Genomic DNA, 19,267 nt, shown 5'->3' with positions numbered 1-19,267 from the left:
GGTTTGGAAAGAGGGTGACCCAGCCAGACCTCCCTGCACCCCTATTTGACATGACCCAGGTGGGGACCTACCAGTGGTGTTCCTGTGCGCCCCTCCCTGACGTCCCATGGGACAGGACTAGCACCAATTCACAGAGACCACAAAGAGCATGAGACAGATGGGACAGCTTTCCCCCTGCCCCGAGGTCTATGCTGGGATGTGGCTGGATTATGTTTTTGGTGGGGAGTCTATAATAATCCCCCCCTCGACCCCCCAGCCAGCTCTGGAAGGTTCCGGGTTGCATCAGGGGGAGGTGCCATGGTCACATCTGGCCTCCAAGCTCTTCCCCCGGCTGCAATGTCACTTGGAGCCGTAAGCAGCGGGGAGGAGGCGCTGCAGCCCCAGTAACAGCGGCAGGGGCCGGAGCAGTCAGAGCCGCGGGCAGCGGAGCAGCAGCGCGGGTCTGCAGCCGAGTCGGGGCGCCGGAGCCGGAGGGGCCGCGCGGGGCGCACGCGGGCACCGGGCGGGCTGGTGCAGGGGACCCCAGAGGCGGGCGGAGGACGCGGTATGGCCCGGCTCGGCGGCGGCAGCAGCAGCAGCAGCAGCCCGGCCGCCGCCTCCTCTCCCCGCAGCCTGGCTCCTGCCTCTGCGCTTCTCCGCGCGTAAGGGCCCCCGTCTCGCCAGGTGCCCGGAGGGAGGCGCAGCCAGGGAGCGCACCAGCCGCCCCGGGGCCGGGGAGCTGCGGCCACTTGTTGAGCCAGCCGGGGTCCCTCGGCCCTGCGCCTCCAGCTGCGGCGCTCCGGGCTCGGCGCCCGGGCACTGAGGTTGCCCCCGGGAAGCTCCCGCTGCGCGCGGCTGGAAGGGCCCCAGCCATGGCCAAGGACCAGCTGAAGCCCCGGCTCTGCCACATGATCAAGGGGGAAAGCGGCTACGGCTTCCACCTGCACGGCGAGAAGGGCAAGAGCGGCCAGTTCATCCGCAAAGTGGAGCCCGGCTCCCCGGCCGAGGCGGCGGCGCTGCGCGCTGGGGACCGGGTGGTGGAGGTGAACGGGGTGAACGTGGAGAAGGAGACGCACCACCAGGTCTGCAGGGCTGCCGGGGGGGAGGGCTCCCGCCGTGGGTGTGTGGGTCTGGGGCGGGGGCCGTGGGCAGTCGGTCTGGCTGGGGCGGGGATGGTCGGTCTGTGGGTGGGTGCTGGGGTAAGGGGGTTCCTGCGGACGGTCTGTCTGTGGGAATTGGGGATGGTCTGTTTGTCCGTGGGTGGGTGCTGGGCAGGGGGTTCCTGCGGACGGTCTGTCTGTGGGAATTGGGGATGGTCTGTTTGCCCGTGGGTGGGTGCTGGGCAGGGGGTTCCTGCGGACGGTCTGTCCGTGGGAATTGGGGATGGTCTGTTTGTCCGTGGGTGGGTGCTGGGGTAAGGGGGTTCCTGTGGACAGTCTGTGGGAATTGGGGATGGTCTGTTTGTCCGTGGGTGGGTGCTGGGGAAGGGGCTGCACATGGACAGATGGGCTGTCCGTGGGCCTTGGAACAGAGTCTAACTCGTATTGGATCCCTCTGTCTGTCCAACTCAAGAGCTGGAACAAGAGGGACGGCCAGGTGACAGTTAATGTGGGGCTGAGCAGTCCAGCTGTTTGCTAGTGGGTTTCAGCTGGAGGTTGGGTGTGGGGAAGCCAGAGTGACATGGAAAGTTTTTGTTAATAATCCTTAGCACCTGCTTTTCATCTGCTGTGTCTGTATCGCCTGCTGGTGGAATGAGGTGCCCTGATGTTGGGTCATTAACTTGTTTCCTGTAATTCCAATGGTTCACATGCCCCCTGCTGCCCCCACTTTTTATGTCTTTATATTCAGAGAGGTTAAAGTCAGGAAAGTCCTATCAAGTCACGTCTAACCCACCTCCTCCCCTGCCAGTGCAGGATTGTTCCCTACAGTATATTTCCTAGTGCTGTGTCCAGTCTAGCAACAAGGCTTTTTATTTAGCTGTCAAATGCAGAGCCCTACACTAGCAGCTTTGAATTGGGTTGCCCAGGTGGTGTTTTTCTTCTGGGGATCTGTCAGTGCCCGGTTTGGACACTAAAACTGCTTGTGTATTTACGATAAGACTCTGAGTAGCTTTCCCATTCTCTGCTGGATTTCCCAGGCAAGTTTCCAAGTGAAGCTAGCGTGATGGAAAGAGTGTCTCTCTTTGGGTGATGGTCCCTGTACCACAAGGTGGATAGAGTAATTCACACAGAGATAAGCAGTTGATTGGGGGTAAGATCCCTGTTGGGACAAGGACCAGAACTCTAAGCCTGCTGAGTCTTTTCTTGACTCTTCAAATGGAGCATGGAGCCTGCTACATATACCTGAAACCTTCCTACTATCCCCTGCTCCCCTGGCTCCTTGGAAGGTGTCTTCAGGAATGTGCTAAAGTTGGGGGGCGGGCAGAGAAGCTAGGAGGGTGATCCTCCCTCTGAATGTTTGTTTAAAAGCTTCCCTTTGCCAGATGACCAGCAGTAGATTAAAAAAAATTATGAAGATGATGTTAAGAAAAAGTGAACGGTACAGAGTTTAAGCATAGAAGTTTCTGGTTATTAGGGAATAACATACAGATTTATCGAGGGTGCAATGTTTGATTTAAGATTGAGTGGCATAAGGAATACATAATCTGCAATATCCCCGATTGTATTACAGTAAAATAGGTTCTCACACAGTTCTAGGCCTGCTCTACACAGCAACATTATCTTACCGTGCTGGGGCATCCGGTGTACCCTAGTAAATTTCAACGACGACAGTGTGTTATAGCATGGTTGATCTTGTCTGTATGGATGACATCTAACTGCGCAATAATCGTGTTATGTCTCTGCCAAGGCCAGGCAAGGTAGGAAAGAGCAAAGGGTGTTATGACATGGTCAGGGCATTGCTGTAACATAGTCAGACACTGAGTTGTAGGTGAACAGATTCCAGCAGAAAGTAGCTTCTGAGGATAGGATAAGAAGCAATAGTCTTAAATTGCAGCAAGGGCAGTTTAGGTTGGACATTAGGAAAAACTTCCCGTCAGAGTAGCTGAGCACTGGAATAAATTATCCAGGGATGTTGTGGAATCTCCGTCATTGGAGGTTTTTAAGAGGAGATTGGACAAGCCCCTGTCAGGGATGGTCTAGATAATACTGCCTCCTGCCTTGAGTGCAGGGGACTGGACTAGATGACCTCTCAAGGTCCCTTCCAATTCTGTGATTCTGAGCATGGTGCTGGAAATTGGGTGACCTGGGTTCTATTTCTGATTCTGCCACTGACCCACTTTTTGACCATGGGCAAGCCACTTCTCCTTGCTGTATTTCTGTTATGCCCTGTGCAGTCAGTAATGCTTACTGACCTGTGTAAAGTACCTCGGCATCTACTGATGCAAAGACTGTGTAAATGCTCACAATAATTATTATCACATAATTTCTACTTGAATTCACTACAGTTTACTTTGGAAAAATAATGGCCAGAAACAAGCAGCTTCTAGCCGGAATTGGAGAGCTCTTTGCTTTTCAAGAGCCTGGTGCTTTCGAGTCCCATTTGGGCAGTTTCTTTGTCTATCTGTAGTTTTCAGAGCACTGCAGGGTTGAATATTTTAGTAGCTTGGAGCATATGGCAGGCGCCTCCTGTAATAATTTCTGCGGGCAGCATTGTGATCTGTCGTCTGCATGCTTCATGGAACCAACAGCACTTTGGAAGTAGTGGGTGTCAGTTTTTAGTTGCCAACAGTGGGTCCTAAAGATATGGAGTGACTGACTGATTTGCTGAGAGATACAGAGCCATCCCCAGGTGTGCTGCAAGCAGTGATAACGCCATTAAAGTGCTGTGTAACTGACACCCAGCCAGGGCCTGGCTTTTATTGTTTGATCGTTAATTAAGCCGATGCTGTGTACCTGAGCGCTGTCTGCAGAAGGTAACACTTGCCCCTCCAGTTATATTTGGAATGGAGTCAGGGTACTTCTGTTGCTCTGTTCTAATTGCTGAGTGGATGAGGGTGTTCTTATTACCTACCGAGCAGTGTCTCACGCCAGAAAATTGTGAAGACTTTATATACTAAAATCTGATGTGACAATGAAAGCTGATTCAACATTGCTGAGGCATCAATTTCATGTATGATATATGTGGGCTTTTCAGTTGTGTAGGTCAAGTGAAACTAGAGACATTTCATCCTCTCCATGTTTTCTTCTAAGCAAGGCATAATTAACCTCTGGAACTCACTGCTACAGAGTATTACTAACGCAGATAGCTTAGCATGTGCCAGGAAGGATTCAACATTGATATGAACCGAGTTAGCATCTGCAGTCACATTAGCTGGGATAACATCACAAAGGGCCGGGCTACCAACCCTCATAGTTCAAAACAATAAGCTGGTAATTTTCTCGCGGTCAGGAAAAAATTTCCTCCATGACAAAGTGCTGAAAAACGATGTACATTGTGGGAATATTACACGATATGTAGCGGACATTGGCTTCTGTTGATGACAGGATATTGGACTCGGTGAACGGTTGATCAAATCCTGCTTGGCTTTTTCTTTTTTCTTAGGGACATCAGCCTTGGAGCTAATAACTGGTTTACACCTGCATCTGAAACAGCCAGTAGCAAAGAGCCTTTTGCAAAGGAGGGTTCCCGTTTGTTTATAATTTTGTTGCATGCTCAGGAAGCAGAAACTGATGACATTTGATTGTATTTATTTGTTCCTCCGTTGTTTTTCTAACTGTAGATTAAAGCAAGCAGAAAGAGCAAACATAGGAAGTAGGTTCAAGGTGCTTTGCTCCTGTCTTCATTGCAAAATTGCAGCCTGCTTCCCAGTGTTTGTGGGACGGGCAACTTAACATGTGCTCGCCCTGCTGTGTTGACTAACACAGGTTAAAATCCTAGTGTAGACAAGACAAGTTGTAGTTGTAACACCTGATAATTGGTTAAGTCTGGGTGTCCTCTAGCCCCCGCCCTCCTAGCTAACACCAGCCATGCTAATATGGGCAGAGAGAGGAACCTCCTAGATCAGAGGTACTCAGTTATTTTTTGTCAAGGTCCAGATTTCTTGGTCAAGATCCAGACACCAGAGATACATTTTTCACACCACAATAACAATAACATTAATAAGTAAATAAATGAAAAGATTTTGTGGTCTGTTCAAAAGCGTCTGGCAGTCCGGATTTGGCCGCCAGCCGCATGTTGAGTACCCCTCTCCTCGGTGTTTAGACCCCAGGTTGAGGCTGCAGCGGTGTCAGCTGGGGTAGCCTCTTTTGAGCTGTAAACTGAGGAATCATTGGAAAAGGGACATAGACTGTCACTGTGCAATGTCGTTTTAACAGAGCCAGTTTAGAACTGGTGTGGGGGAGGTCGCCATGGCAAACATTACCATTGGAGCCCTGGTGACCGGGCATCACTACACCCCCTTGTGAGCCTTTGCAGCCTTTCTCTTCTTTGCAGGGGCACTTCAACATGTTAATGAAGGTTGCATAATTACACAGATGCATAATAAGCCAAGTCTGTTTGTTAGGCCTTCTATAAGGCACGTGCATAGACTGCAGACATGGAGCGATTGCTTTCAATCCTGACACTGCTAGCCCATCGTTATGGGGGTGGGTAATAGGGAGGCTGCCTGTGAATGCTGTTCTTGACACCAGGAACAGCTTCTTTGGCTGGGCATGTAATGATGAGCAGAAGTGAGAAGATGTTTCTTTCCTGAATTTTCATGTGCTCTCTAGGTATAACGATGCTGAGGCAGACGTGAGGTCTCTGAGGTGGTTGAAGCCTCTCCCTGAGGAAGGAGTGAGAGCCCTGTTGTTTGAGATGTTTAAATCTAGACTGGGCAAAGTTCTAGAAACTGTGTTATAGGGAACAATCCCAACTAGGTCTTGGGGACAGAAACTAGCAGAATAATAGGTCACTTACACCTCTAACATCTGGAGTCTGTTGCTGTTCACCACATTCACGTTAGGTAGGTAACTATTATAACCCTAGTTTTACAGATAAGGAAACGGGAGTGCAGTGCTTTGCCCAAGTCCCCCTAGACCATCAGTGTCAGAGCTTAGATTAGAAACCAGAGCACTTGGATTGTAGTCCCCTGTTGTCTGCTAGACCAGTGCATAGCTTTCTTTTGGAAGCGGTTGTCTGATGGGGCTCAGATTTCAGGGTGAAAGGCCCGGTGGGGCAGAGTGGCTATTGAGAGTTTGAAGGTCAAGTGGAATCTTTCACCACAAGATCCTTGGTTCCTGTCTAGTCCAGGTTGGGAGTGAGTGGAAGTGACTGCCCAGGTAATGGTGGTTTAGTGACACTCACTGACCTGTGGTCTCAGGGTATGTCTACATTATGGAGACTGTAGGATAGACGCAGCCTACACTGATGGATGGGGTCTTTTTCTGTCGGTGTAGGAACCCCACCTCCCTGAATGACATTAGCTACATCAGTAGAAACTTCTTCTGTTGGCATAGCTGTATCTACGCTGTGGGTTATGTCGGCATAGGGATGTCAGACAGGGGTGTGGTTTTCTCCACGTATCTTCACCATATCTTTCTAGAGAAGACCAGGCCTCAGTCCCATCACTGAATGCCTGCAGAAACCCCAGTCACAATGAGCACCATGTGGGTCTCTTGCTGTTGGTCTTGGCAGTGAGCGAGTGGACCATAGAGGATGTTTACTTGTGTGTGGCCCATCAGCTCGCAGTCAAGAGACACTGCTGGGGAAGGGGGTGTGAGGGAAGCATACCTGAATGCTGCTCGTGGGGGACCTGTTCTCTGGCTCAGCAGAGGGCTCGCACCTCTGACCAACACTGAACTCCCTGTGAAAAAAGCTGTAAAGTGTGACCATTCAGAACAGCCATCTCGCCCCATTAGAGCGTTAAGTCCTTAATTGCTGGGCTCTGGCTCTGTGCTGCAGTGGAGCACAGTACCTTTCGGCCATCTGCCGTTCTGTCTGATCTGCACTGTACAGAGCATCTGTCACACTCGGACGAAAGGTCACCCTGGAGCCTGTGCATTGGGCAGCACAGAAGCACTTACAATACAGTGGATTTTTTGGACAGGACAATATCTCCTTTGAGATTGGGGGTGGCAGAACTCTGTCACCACAGCCATAGTTATTAAGGTGCTTCCCTATCGGCTCTGACAGATCAAGAGCAGACTAGGAAATGCTGCCATGCCCTTTCAGGAGAGGTGTGAAGCAAGAAACTCCGCCCAAACCTTTAAAAATGATCAAAATGTCAAGGTGACCAGAGCTCTCCTTCCCTCTGCTGTCTATTAATTGTGTTACAATAGTGCCCAGAGGCCCTACGCAGGATCCCATGGGCTGGATGTGGTACAAACGCAGAGCAGAAGACTGATCTTGTCCCCAAGTGATCTGTCTACACTCCCCTCAAATCTCATGCAAAGAGTAGTGCTGAGTGTTTAGAAAAGCACAAGTCCGGCCTAAAAAATCATGAGATTGTTTTTTAAGAACTTTGTGTTCTTCTGTGGTGACCAGATGTCTCGATTTTATAGGGACAATCCCGTTTTTTGGGTCTTTTTCTTATATAAGCTCCTATTACCCCCCACTCCCTGTCCCAATTTTTCACACTTGCTGTCTGGTCACCCTGTGTTCTTCTTAATTTGCCTTCTGAACCTTTTAGGTGCACTTGGCCAATGCTTCCTTGTCTTTTCTCTGCAGCCAGAAGGGCTGAAATTTTGTGAATGAAAGCTGATTTTCTCATGGTATCCGTTACCTCCGGGAGCTGAGGCTTTAAGATAAACTGCAGGGACCATGCAGGGCAGCGAGAACCCTGCTGATAACAGTGATAATGCCATCTTCCCAACCAGGATTGGATGGGGGCTGGCCAGACCCTGCCCCCTAATTCCACACCAGCCAGCAGAACAGCTGGAGTGGCACCTCCCCATGCTTTACCTGCCATGGCAGGGCTGTCTCTCTGTCACTAATTCTATCTCTGGACAATCTCATGTGCACTGTCCCTGCTTCTCTGGTTTCTCTGAGCAGCTGAGTCTGATGAATTGTCTAAGCAGATCTGAAAGGGAGCAGCAGGGATTTTCTGGGGATTGATTGGGTAGCTTCTCCTCAGGTTGGCTTCTTGTTATGGATGGGAGCCCCGGCCATGCTGCCTCCAGATACGAGACAATGCAGAGGGTGACATGATTTTTTGATGCGCAGTGGATTTGCTGGTGCAGGGACAAGCAGCTGTGTCTCCAGTGTATACATTTCTCATCGGGCTGTTTTCCGTTTGTGGATGCAGGTTCTGTGACCTGGCCTGGGGTATGCTAGGTAATTGAGCAGTGGGGTTGTTTGTCACTTGTAACCTTGGTGATTGTAACATGTCCTGTACCCTGATCAGAACAACTGAAGCTGCAGGCCATAGGCAGGTTAAACATTAATTGGTAGTGAATCTGAAGGTGGAAGGCAATTTGGGTGAAAATGATCATGAAATGATCCATGTCCTGATTCTAAGGGAAGGAAGGAGTGAGAGCAGCAGAATAAGGACAGTGCAGTTAAAAAAAGCAGATTTTAACAAACTCTGAGAACTGGTCGGTAACGTTCCCTGGGAAGAAACCCTAAAGGGAAGAAGGAATTCAGCAGAGCCGGCAGTTTCTCAGGGAGAGTCCGTTAAAGGCACAACTGCAAACTATCCTGATGTGAAGGAAATATAGGGAGAGGCCAATATGGCTTCATCAGGGTCTCTTTAATGACCTGGAACTCAAAAATCAATCCTACAAAAAGTGGAAACATGGACAACCTGCTAAGGAGGAGTACACAAGAACAGCACAAGCATGTAGGGACAAACTCAGAAACACCTGTCAAGGGACATAGAAGGCAATAAGAAGAAGGTCTTTATATACATTAGAGCAAGAGAAAGACAAAGGAAAGTGGAGGACCTCTACTTAGTTGAGAAAGAGAGCGAGTAACTGATGACATCAAGAAGGCTGAGGTGTTTAGTGCCTGTTTTGTTTCGGTCGTCACTAACAAGGCTGATGGTGACCAGATATGCAAGGCAATGAACGTTAACCACGGAGGGGAAGAAATGCGAGCCGAACTAGGGAAAGAACAGGTTAAAGAATATTTAGATAAGTTAGGTGTATTCAAGTCGGCACAGGGCCTGATGGAATTCATCTTAGTGTATTTAAAGAACTAGCTGAAGCAATCTCAGAACCATTAGTAATTATCTTTGACAAATCGTGGAACACAGATGAGGTCTCAGAGGAGTGGAGAAAGGTTACTAGGTTTGCCTATCTTTAAAAAGGGGAACAAGGAGGACCCAGGGAATTATAGACCGGTCATCTTAACTTTGAAACCTGGAAAGAAAATGGAACAAATTATTTAAAAAATCAGTTTGGAAGCCCCTAGAGGATAATGGGATTATATGGAATTGCTAGCATGGATTTGTCAAGAACAAAATGCCAGACCAGGGTTACTGGCCTGGCGGATAGGAGGGAGGCAGTATACATGATAGATCTTGATTTTTTAGCAATGCTTTTGACATAGTCGCACATAACATTCTCATAAACTAGGGAAGTGTGGGAGGGCGTAACTAGTGGGGGCTCACAGGGGTCAGTCCTGGTTCCGGTACTAGTCAATATTTTCATTAATGACTTGAATAACGGAGTGGAGAGAGTGCTTATAAAGTGTGCAGATGACACCAAGCTGGGAGGGGTTGCAAGCACTTGGGAGGACAAGATTAGAACTCGAAATGACCTTGACAAATCAGGGAACTGATCTGAATTCAACAAGATGAAATTCAATAAAGATAAGGGCAAATTACTTCACTTAGGAAGGGCAAATCAAATGCACAACCAGAAAATGGGGACTAACTGGCTAGGTGGTCATACTGTTGAAAAGGATCTGGGGGTTATAAGCATCTGGAGCCTGGGCTGCTTCGCTCCAGCTGGAGGGCAAGTTTCCCAGCAATATCCTTGCCCCTCCTGCCCTAAACAGGAGACCCCGATAGAAGGTCAAGTGATGTTCAGTCTATAAGAGTCTGTCCTCTGAGATCACCACACAGGGACCAGCTGATAGCTGTTTGGATGGCTTTGTCGGTGGAGTCTTGTCTGCTCCTATCTATGAACTTATCTGGCCCCGTCACCATAGTATTCAGGTACTTCACAGGCATCAGTGTATTTATCCTTCCCCTGTGAGGAGGGCAGAGCTGTTACCTCATTGTACAGGTGGCAGAGCTGAGGCACAGAGAGACTAGCCCGAGAGCACAGGGGAGGCTGTGGCAGAGCCAGGAGTAGAAACTAGGTACCAAGTATCCCGTTCCCACCTCCAACCTGTCCTTCCTCTCACTAGCTTGGCCGGATGCCACCAGCTCCTTTCATCAGGTCCCTCAGTTTAAAGAACAAAACCCAGCCAAACCCGGCCATCCCAAACCATCTCCTGACAGCAATTCATTCCCTACTGACCTGAGCTGGATTCTGAGCAGGGATTTAGGGGTGACGGACCCCAGATCCTATCCTCAGCCCCTTTAGCTGTCATTTGCTTTCCTCAGCTCTGTTGTCTTGTAGCACAAAGCCAGGATGAAGGCACAGAATCAGATCATTTCTTTCATAACGATATGTGTGTGTGGGGGGAAGAATCAAATATTTCAGCACTCTGGGGAATATGAGAGAGAGAGGGGTATGTGTGTGTTTGTGTGTGGGGGGGATTATCAGTTCCTAGGCAAGATTCTCATTATAAGAGTGCTGAGACCCCGTCCTTGCAGAGCAGCTGCATCGGGGAGAGTGGCCTGGGGGTTGTGGATCATGCAGTTTGGTTTGCAGTTGCCTGACTAAATCTCTCTTCTCCTTTCTGTTCCCTTCCAGGTGGTGCAACGCATCAAAGCAGTGGAGTCTGAGACCCGCCTGCTGGTGGTGGATAAGGAGACAGACGAGTACCTGTGCAGCCTGCGGCTGACGTGCACTGAGGAGATGGTGCACGCTGGGATCCCGGTGAACTCCAACACGTCGCCAGCCAAATCGCCTGGCAGCGACAACGGAGACGTTTGGAAACCGCAGCTGGATCTGAGCGGCGGGAGCCTCCGGAGTCACTCGTCGCACAGCTTCACCTCAGAGAGCGTGAAGAAGGTAAATGCACAGGGATAAATAGCCTGGCGAGGGGGGGAGAGATGCTCTAGTGGGATGGCTCTGGTCCAACTGATGCTTCTGCAGATGGTTACCGAGTGAAGTCCCCTGCTGTTTTCTTGCAGCCTTGTGTTACCCTGGCCTCTGCCCAGCTACCGCCAGATGTGCATCAAGTTGTGCTTAGCAGGGAAATAACAAAACCCTGTTGAGAGCTGTGTTGGGACCAAGTGCCGGGAAAGTGGCTGCTTGGGAGACCCCTTGCACCCAGGGCAGCCACTTTCCCATCTGCAGAAATTCTGTGCACTTTGTCAGCCATTTGGAAAAAATCATGTGGCTGGGGGAGGAGCTGGGAAGGACCCCCCGCCCCGCTGGGCTTTGTGCTGTCTCCTTTCTCCGAACACTGGGCAATCTCCCCTCAGACCCGGGGAAAGCTATTGCTGCTTGAAACTACGTTACCTCCTGCTGGATACTCTGGTCCCAGGGGCTGTGGAGGAACATAGGCAGGAGCTGGCAGTACAGCAACTGGCCCAGCCATGCTGTCTGGAGAGGGTGGAAGGGAGCTTGCAGTGAACTGTAGAGTTAGCTGCGTTTGGAGGGTTGATTACCCACAGAACCATGGCCACCTGCTGCGCTCTGCCCTCTTTGTCCCAACTTCTCTGCTACCTCCTCTACCCTGAAGACCACAGCGGAAAATGTAGGGACCCTGGGCATCTAATGAAGCCATGAGGCTTATGATGAGTTTGTCCCCCTCCTTGTATTTCCATGCAGGGAAGAGGAGGGAACCCTAAGGGCTATTGTGATGCTGTTTCTGTTTGAACAGGGAGAGAATTAGCCACTTTACAAACTGCATGGTTCTTGCCTCGTTAGATCTTTGGCAAAGTTTCTTTTATTAACTCTGTGAAGAGGGAAAGAATTTGAGGTGGAAAATGTGTGGTTTCCAGGGCTGCAGTGTTTCGTGGTGGCGGTACGGGCTTGTGCTCCGTGAGAGGCAGGAGGGATTCATTCCAGGCTGCTCTTGCTCACTTGGGATGTTGGCAGAAGCAGCACAAGGATGTTGCGTGTTATTGTGCTGATTGTTTTATGACCCATCCATGGGCTATAATTCCCCCAGGACTTCTTATTGCAAACATCCCTGCCCCAGCTGGGAAACCCCTTCTCACAGCTCGGCTCACTCACTGAACGATGAAACCACCCCCTCTTTGTTAGTGACTGAAGGTCACAACCGTCTGATGACTGTGCGGTGGGTCTTTGTCCTGTTCCCCTTGGCAGCAGACAGGCCAAGATCTGAATGGATCACAGAGCTTGAATGCTCAGATTTTAGGTGTGGTCTCTCGAGACCAGCCTGGGGGTTCACTGGCGCACCAGATGTGCAAATCTTGTCCTATGGCTGAGCAGCAGTTTCACTTTCCAGGGCCCTTCTGATCAGCCCTCAAATCTGCGTGGTTTTTTGTTTTTTGTTTTAAATAGTAAAAACAAATAAACATGTCTGAATTTGTTGGAGCAAGAGACTTGTGGCGTAGTTCCCTCTGGGGAGAGAGGGAAGCGGCAGCTTAGATTCTCTTGCCTCCTTTGCAGGGGTAACGTGCGTTCCCTGCTCCTAGTATAAAGACACGGTGGCCTGCGTCCTTTGATACAGAGGCCTGTAGACTCTCTTGCAGAGGCTTTGCAAGCTGCCTTGGCTCTGTTATGGGACTTGCCTTTCTTTTCCTTGAGAGACCAGAGGCAACGTGGTTTTACTTTGAAATGATCTGAAGGCCTGGATAACAATAATCTCTAGCTCTTATCTAGCACTTTTCATCCATAGATATCCAAGCACTTTCCAAAGGAGGTCAGCAGCATTATCCCTAACATCCTGAGCTGGTTGCTGAGGTGGAGCAGGTCTGTGAGACGCAGAGGGTCAGGGTAGTCAGGCAGTCGAAGGTGCTGTGTTAGATCACAGCACAGCACAAGCTTCTCTAGCCCACCCTGGCATATACAATTCTTTTTTTTTTTTTACTGTGTTCATCTGGCTTGTGTTATCCAAGAGGTCAGACTAGACGATTCCAGCCTTGGAATCTGCCAATCGGTTCAAAGAGTGGGTGTTCTTCTGAGAACTGAGCAGAGAAAGGGGTAGGGGAGGAGAAACTTGTCAAAGAATTGATTTGTAAAAGTTGTAAAGAGTGTCCAAGAAATAATTCCAAGCAGTCCTAGTTTGGCCTCCTCTAGACTTGGCTTCTATTCTCCCAGGCCAAGCACAGTAATAGAGGGGGCCCAGATTAGAAGCAAAACTGAACAGCTCGATGGTGCGTGAAGCTCAGTGAGATGGCTTTGCCGTCAGACCATACAGGTTGCTTTGCTAGATTAGGGCTCCAGTTTCCAAAAGTCCATGCCACGTGCCTGGCGGTGTGGTGTGTGCCTCAGTGCCCTCTACTGGATGGAGCATGTCAGGGTTGCTCCGGTATTCGGGGTTCCCGTTAACGGGTCAGGCAGCAGGAAGGGGTTTGTGAATCAGCCCTAGATCACAGATTCTGGTCCCTGGGTTGCCTACTGATGCCGTGGCTGTGGGTATGTACTTGTGGCTTGAGGCAGATTGCTACGGTCTCCAGAAGCCGAGAGAACTGACCTCGGTTAATGCTGAGGATGGATCGACGTGTGTAACGGCTCCAGTTAAATGTTGTTTCTCTCACCCTTGTCCCCCTTCTCTGGGTGGCCCTTTGAAGAATGAGCACCGCGGGACCCACCCTCCCGCACCCAAAGTCGTTTATCAGCGCTGGGTCTGTCAGTGACCCTGATGGGGACGGGGTCAGAGGTGAGCAGAGCAGCACAAATTAGGTCCCGCTCCTTGTTTATGAAGGGAAACGGCTCGAGAGAGCGTGGAACCAAGACCGCCCAGCCTGGAGAGATTGAAGGTTGGGGCCTCTTGCTGGGTGCAGCGAGGAGAGTCAGGAGCTGCGCTCCGACATGTGACCAAAGCGAATGAGGCTGGAGTAAAGCAGAGCGAGTGACTTCCCAGGCTCCCTGCTCGGCCTCCTTGAAAGTGAAACCTCTTGTCCATCTCCCATTGTTTGGGAAACATGGCTCTGATCCCCCCGCTCCCACCCACACTGAAACCCATTGTGTGCTGAAAAGAGCATGACCTGGGTGGGGCAGGGAATGAACTGCTGGGGAAGGGAGCCGAGTACTCTGAAATCCGGAGTGCAGTGGAGTGTGCTGTTTGCCCGGCCTGGCACAGCGAGTCCTGTTGTGAATATCTGTCAGCTGTCATGCCCCCCCGCCCCCCTGCAGTGGAGGGTCCTGGTCATATTGTGAGCTCCTCTAATCATGCTGCTCTGCTGTCCTCTCCTCGGGATCACCACGGAGGCTGCAGGTGGTTTCTGCATCACTTCTTCATACAACACTTCAAACTTGACAGCGGCTTCAAAGTACTTTTACAGCCCGTCACTAGCTGCCTTTGGGGGATGGGGAATGAATGTCGTTCTCCTCATATGATGAATGGGGAAATAACTGTTCTTGGGGAGGGAAGTGTTTCTGAAGGGGCCAAAGGTCATACAGCAACTAATTGCTCTGGGATTAGAACTCGGGGCCTTGAATCCCATGTTCAGGCCACTAAATTGCACTGCTTCATACACTTGCTCTTGGTATTCTAGGTAAGATTAGATTTGGCCCCTCCGGCTGGTGATCAGCTTTTCAGCACCACCCACTGAAAACACCAGGCCTCTGCAGAAAGGTCCTGGGGCTCCCAGGGGAATTCATGATTGGTGTGGCTGCAGGACTCTAGGGATTACGAACCTTGGCCCATTGTACTGGCATCGCTCTGTGGGAGGCATGGTTGCCTGTTAATGCGTGATCAGGTATCATTACTGGATCCTCCCCCCGCCCCCAGTGCCGGAGCTTTGGGAAGCTGGGTAGATACAGTATTGATTCAGTGTCTGCCTGAAACCACAGTGGGATTTCCCTTTCCCAGCTAGCAAAGAATTAAGGCGATGGGGATCTAACGACCCCTCCATGCTTCATGAAAGCTGGACGTGGAGGAGGTGGCTTTTGATAGTCAAGAGGCAAAGACGTGATTTTAACCACCATATCCTGGTATTCTGGCCCATCTGACAGCCTCAGGACTCACACGGCTTCAGCTCGGAGGGGGGCAGAAAGAGGTAAACAGGGAGGGATAAACAGCATGGAGGACTGGGAAGCCCTGGGCATCCATGGCAGGACAATGGCACTCCGTCTCTGACAGGTGAGTGATGAAAGAGAATAGCAGATTGATTAATAATGGACACACACAGGCGTGTGCGCTGTGTCTGATGGCAAGCCCTAACTTTGTGTTGGCAGCCCGGAGACACGGCGTGTTTGGAACCAGAGTCGCCCTGTATCATTTCAGATTTGATCGAAACATTTTAAATGACTTTGTCAAAGAAGGGTAATGAATAAGGGGGAGGAAAATGCAGTATTTCTATTATACCAAACCATGTGGCCCAAACGTGCTCCTATTGAAGTCAGTGGCAAAACCCCCATGGGACAGATTCAGGGTAGGGTTTGATCCATTTGTGTCTTATATGGTGTAGTTGACTTTGGCTTGATTGTCGTAACATGAGTGTATCCTCAGCGTCTCCTGTAGGTACGCAGAGTGACAGAAACGCAGCTATTACTGACATGGTCCTTTTAAGGAACTGCTCAGTGGGGCCCAGAGGACTATACCTAGAAGTAATGGGCTGAAATGGGGAAAAAGCTAAATTTAGGTTGAATATTAGTAAAAAAATTAATCCCTCTGAGGTCCTGCAAGGGAAGTGGTCTAAGTCCCATAGCTTGGACTGGAGACAGAGGTGAAAGTAAGCTGGTATGCCCTGGTACAGCGTATTGGAGTGGCCCAGCTGCCCCAGGTGGCAATTTAAAGGGCCTGGGGCCCCCAGCAGTGGCTGGAGCCCCAGGCCTTTTAAATTGCTGCCAGAGACCTGCTGCTGGAGCCCTGGGGTAGCAGCAGTGGGGTTCTGGGGGTTATTTAAAGGGCCAGGGCTCCTGTTGCCTCTACTGCCCTGGGCCCTCTAAATAGCTGCTGAAGCCCCGTTGCTGCTACCCCAGGGGTCCGGGGATTATTTAAAGGGCCGGGGCAGTAGAAGAAGAGGAGCCCTGGGCCCTTTAAATAGCCCCCGGAACCTTGGAGTAGCGACAGGGCTCTGGGGGCTATTTAAAGGGCCCGGGGCTCCCACTGCCTCTATGGCCCCAACCCTTTAAACAGCTGCCGGAACCCTGCTGCCAGAGCCTTGGGGCACAGCGACAGCCAGGAGCTCCGGCAGTGGTTTAAAGGGCCCAGGATGGTAGCAGTGGCCGACCCTGGGCCCTTTAAACTTCTGTCAGAGCCCCTGACTGCCACTGCTACCCCAGCGTGGGGGGCACTTACCGGTACAGGGCGGGCCGGGGCTTGCTCTGACCCCCCATCCCTGCCCCTTCCGCCCAAGGCCCCGTCCCTTCTGGGGGCCAGAACTGACCGCAACCCACCCCTGTACCGGTAAGTCCCTATTTCTACTTTCACTCCTGACTTCAGAATATACTGTAGGTCAGGGGTCGGCAATCTTTCAGAAGTGCTGTGCCAAGTCTTGCTTTATTCACGCTAATTTAAGGTTTCGCAGGCCAGTCATACACTGTAACGTTTTTAGAAGGGCTCTGTCTATAAGTCTATAATATATAACTAAACTATTGTTGTAGGTAAAGTAAATAAGGTTTTTAAAATGTTTAAGAAGCTTCATTTAAAATTAAATTAAAATGCAGAGCCCCCCGGACCAGTGCTCAGGACCCGAGCAGTGTGAGTGCCACTGAAAATCAGCTCGCGTGCCACCTTCGGCACCCTTGCCATAGGTTGCCTACCCCTGGTGTAGGGCATAATCTAGCATTGGTAGAAGGGGAAGAGAGTAGTTGGGACATAATTGGTCTTTAATTTCTATGAGCTAAATTTTGCCCTTGGTTCCACCCGTACAAGTGAAGTCAGGATTTGGTTGCATCAAGGCAGTGCCAGCAGTCATGTGCTGGACACAGGAGCAGATTGAAACCTGCATGTCATGTTACTCCATAACTGATGGTGGGCACAGTCATGCAACACAAGGACGTGGACTTGTCCTGCCCAGTGGCTCTGTTCCCCAGGTCAGTTCCAGTCACAGGAGCCAGAGAGCTTAGATAAGAACTCAGCTTTCAAAAGAGCTCAGGTACCTTCTCCATTGTCATCCACGTCTTTAGAGCAGGCGTGGGGAGCAGCACCGTGTGTAATGTACATGGATGCAGTGGGGATCCTAACTCCCTGAGGGATTGCACAGGCAGGCTGTTCAGGCTGGGAGCTATGCTTTTTCACACTGCAGCAGCCTTACGTTGGAAGAACAAACCACCCTCTCGCCTCCAAGACCCACCCCCAACAGCGTGTCCCCAATAGGTCAACTTGCCCAGGACTGTGTCCCTTGAAATAACCACGTCAGGGTGCTGAACAATTCAGCGTTTATTACAATCACCCTGGCTGCTGTGAAACAGCTGATCGGCAGGGCTGCGGGCCAGAAGATTATGTCATTGACTAGAGTGAGCCCTGCCATTCCATGCCCTGGGAACAAACGGGGAGCCATCCCACATGAACGGGATGGCGTGGTTGCAGGATGCTTTTCTTCGGCAGGCCGCCCCGGTCGTTTGTTCTCTCTCACAATCCGATACAATGCAATTCCTTTGGACTAGAGTAGCGTCCTTCATACGACGTAGCCGCAGACATCTTCTGTGGAGAACTGAGCCGAGTGCGTGGGGGAAAGACACCAGGAGCATCAGGGGCTGGTAGGACAGAAATTAAAGCAGAACGCCTGTCCCTGCTCACTCCACGGGAAAGAACGGCCAGAGTGCAGGAGAACGATCCAAGAATAGGAGATGGATATGCCCCAGTAATAACTCACCCCCTTGACCCCAACACCCTCAGGTCGGCAACCCCTTTGATGATGGGAACCTTATGCTCTGAGCCAGTGTTTGGGATGGCCGTGACTGGGAGTGGGGTGATTGGGATGGCTGTGTTTGGGAGGTCTGTCTCTTCTAACTGCTGCTGGAAATTTTTTATCCTCCAGTAAAGTTGAGTTTAAGTTTTGTTTTTTAAAGGTCCAGATCTCCCTGTGGAGCAGCATGGAGAGTCCAAGCCTCGATTCTCCATGCTGCAGGGGATTAATAGATTCATTGACTGTAAAGTCAAGAGGGACCATTAGATCAGTCATACCATGTATAACACGGGCCAGTGAGTTTTACACGGTTATCTCTGCACTGAACCCAATAACTTATGTTTGAATCATGCAAACCTTCGAGGATGCAGGATGCAGAACCTGTGAGGAAAATGGGGAATTTCAGTCCAGATCTCAAAGGAGAACTTCTCCCACTAAATCAGGAGTGGTGTCCTGTGGCAATAACCAGTACAGACTCCTCTCCTGTTGACGGCAGTAACTATTTAGTAACAATGAGGCTCCTTAATCCTTAGTGAGTCTCTGTCGTCAAACTCTCCTGCATCTCCCAGTGCTCAGCCATTATCTCAAGTTATCATTAGAGCAATTAGGATGGGATTCAGCTCTGTTCCATTTCCATTGTGGCCAACTGCAGGAAAAAGAAAGTGAGTATGGAATCATGTCATTAGGTACCATCATTTTCAGATGTCAGCTCCTCTCCCCAGCGTGGTAGTAACATCTCTTTGTGGAGCACCTTGGATCTCAAAATACGGTGTGAACTGTATCCCTACATATATATACCATAGATGTGCAGTCACTTCTGGAGTACTGGAGCTCACACTGGTAAACAGGGGAGAGATTTTGACAGAGATGCACAGGGACAAATGTGCCCTTTAAGGATCTTAAGGCGCTGACCTAAAGGAGCTGAAAATACTTTGGGTTTTCAGGTCTTGTCCAAAAGTCCTCAACTTCCTTGCCCTGGAAGGAATAGGGCTGGAGCTAAGCTGGCAGTTTCAAGGAATGTAGGTGTTTAAAACCAGCTGCTTAAATCACTAAGCTATCTCCTCTGGTGTCACCCTTCGCCAGCACTGATGGGAGGTGTTAGGGGAATCTGTCTTTTACTGTCATTTGATTTGAAGTCAATGATTGCTTTGCTTAGCTGGAGTAGGGGGGTGCGCCTGTGTGCTTGTTGCCTGGCTTTCAAGAAATTTCTCCCCAGGAGGTAAAATTAATGTACGATTTAACTAATACATTGTGGCTCACTCTGTCAAACCCCATAAATTACAGCGTGGTCTCTTGGCTGAAGGAACCATATAATTTGTG

The 19,267-nt window shown here is 50.3% G+C and overlaps 1 protein-coding gene across 1 annotated transcript in view; it reads left to right on the top strand.

The window, feature by feature from the left end:
* Window positions 1–551: 551 nt before the first annotated feature.
* NHERF2 (NHERF family PDZ scaffold protein 2) overlaps window positions 552–19,267 on the top strand; it is a 98,266-nt gene continuing 79,550 nt past the window's right edge. Inside the window, exons 1-2 of the mRNA XM_050968770.1 lie at window positions 552–1,061; window positions 10,764–11,024. Of these exons, the coding sequence (XP_050824727.1) occupies window positions 852–1,061; window positions 10,764–11,024 (471 nt within the window). The 5' untranslated portion in view covers window positions 552–851. The remainder of the gene's footprint in view (window positions 1,062–10,763; window positions 11,025–19,267) is intronic.

The sequence above is a fragment of the Gopherus flavomarginatus genome, chromosome 9 (assembly GCF_025201925.1).
Source record: "Gopherus flavomarginatus isolate rGopFla2 chromosome 9, rGopFla2.mat.asm, whole genome shotgun sequence".
Taxonomy (NCBI): domain Eukaryota; kingdom Metazoa; phylum Chordata; order Testudines; family Testudinidae; genus Gopherus; species Gopherus flavomarginatus.
The sequence above is the reverse complement of the archived record's forward strand: the minus strand, read 5'-3'. Positions and strand labels throughout refer to the sequence as shown.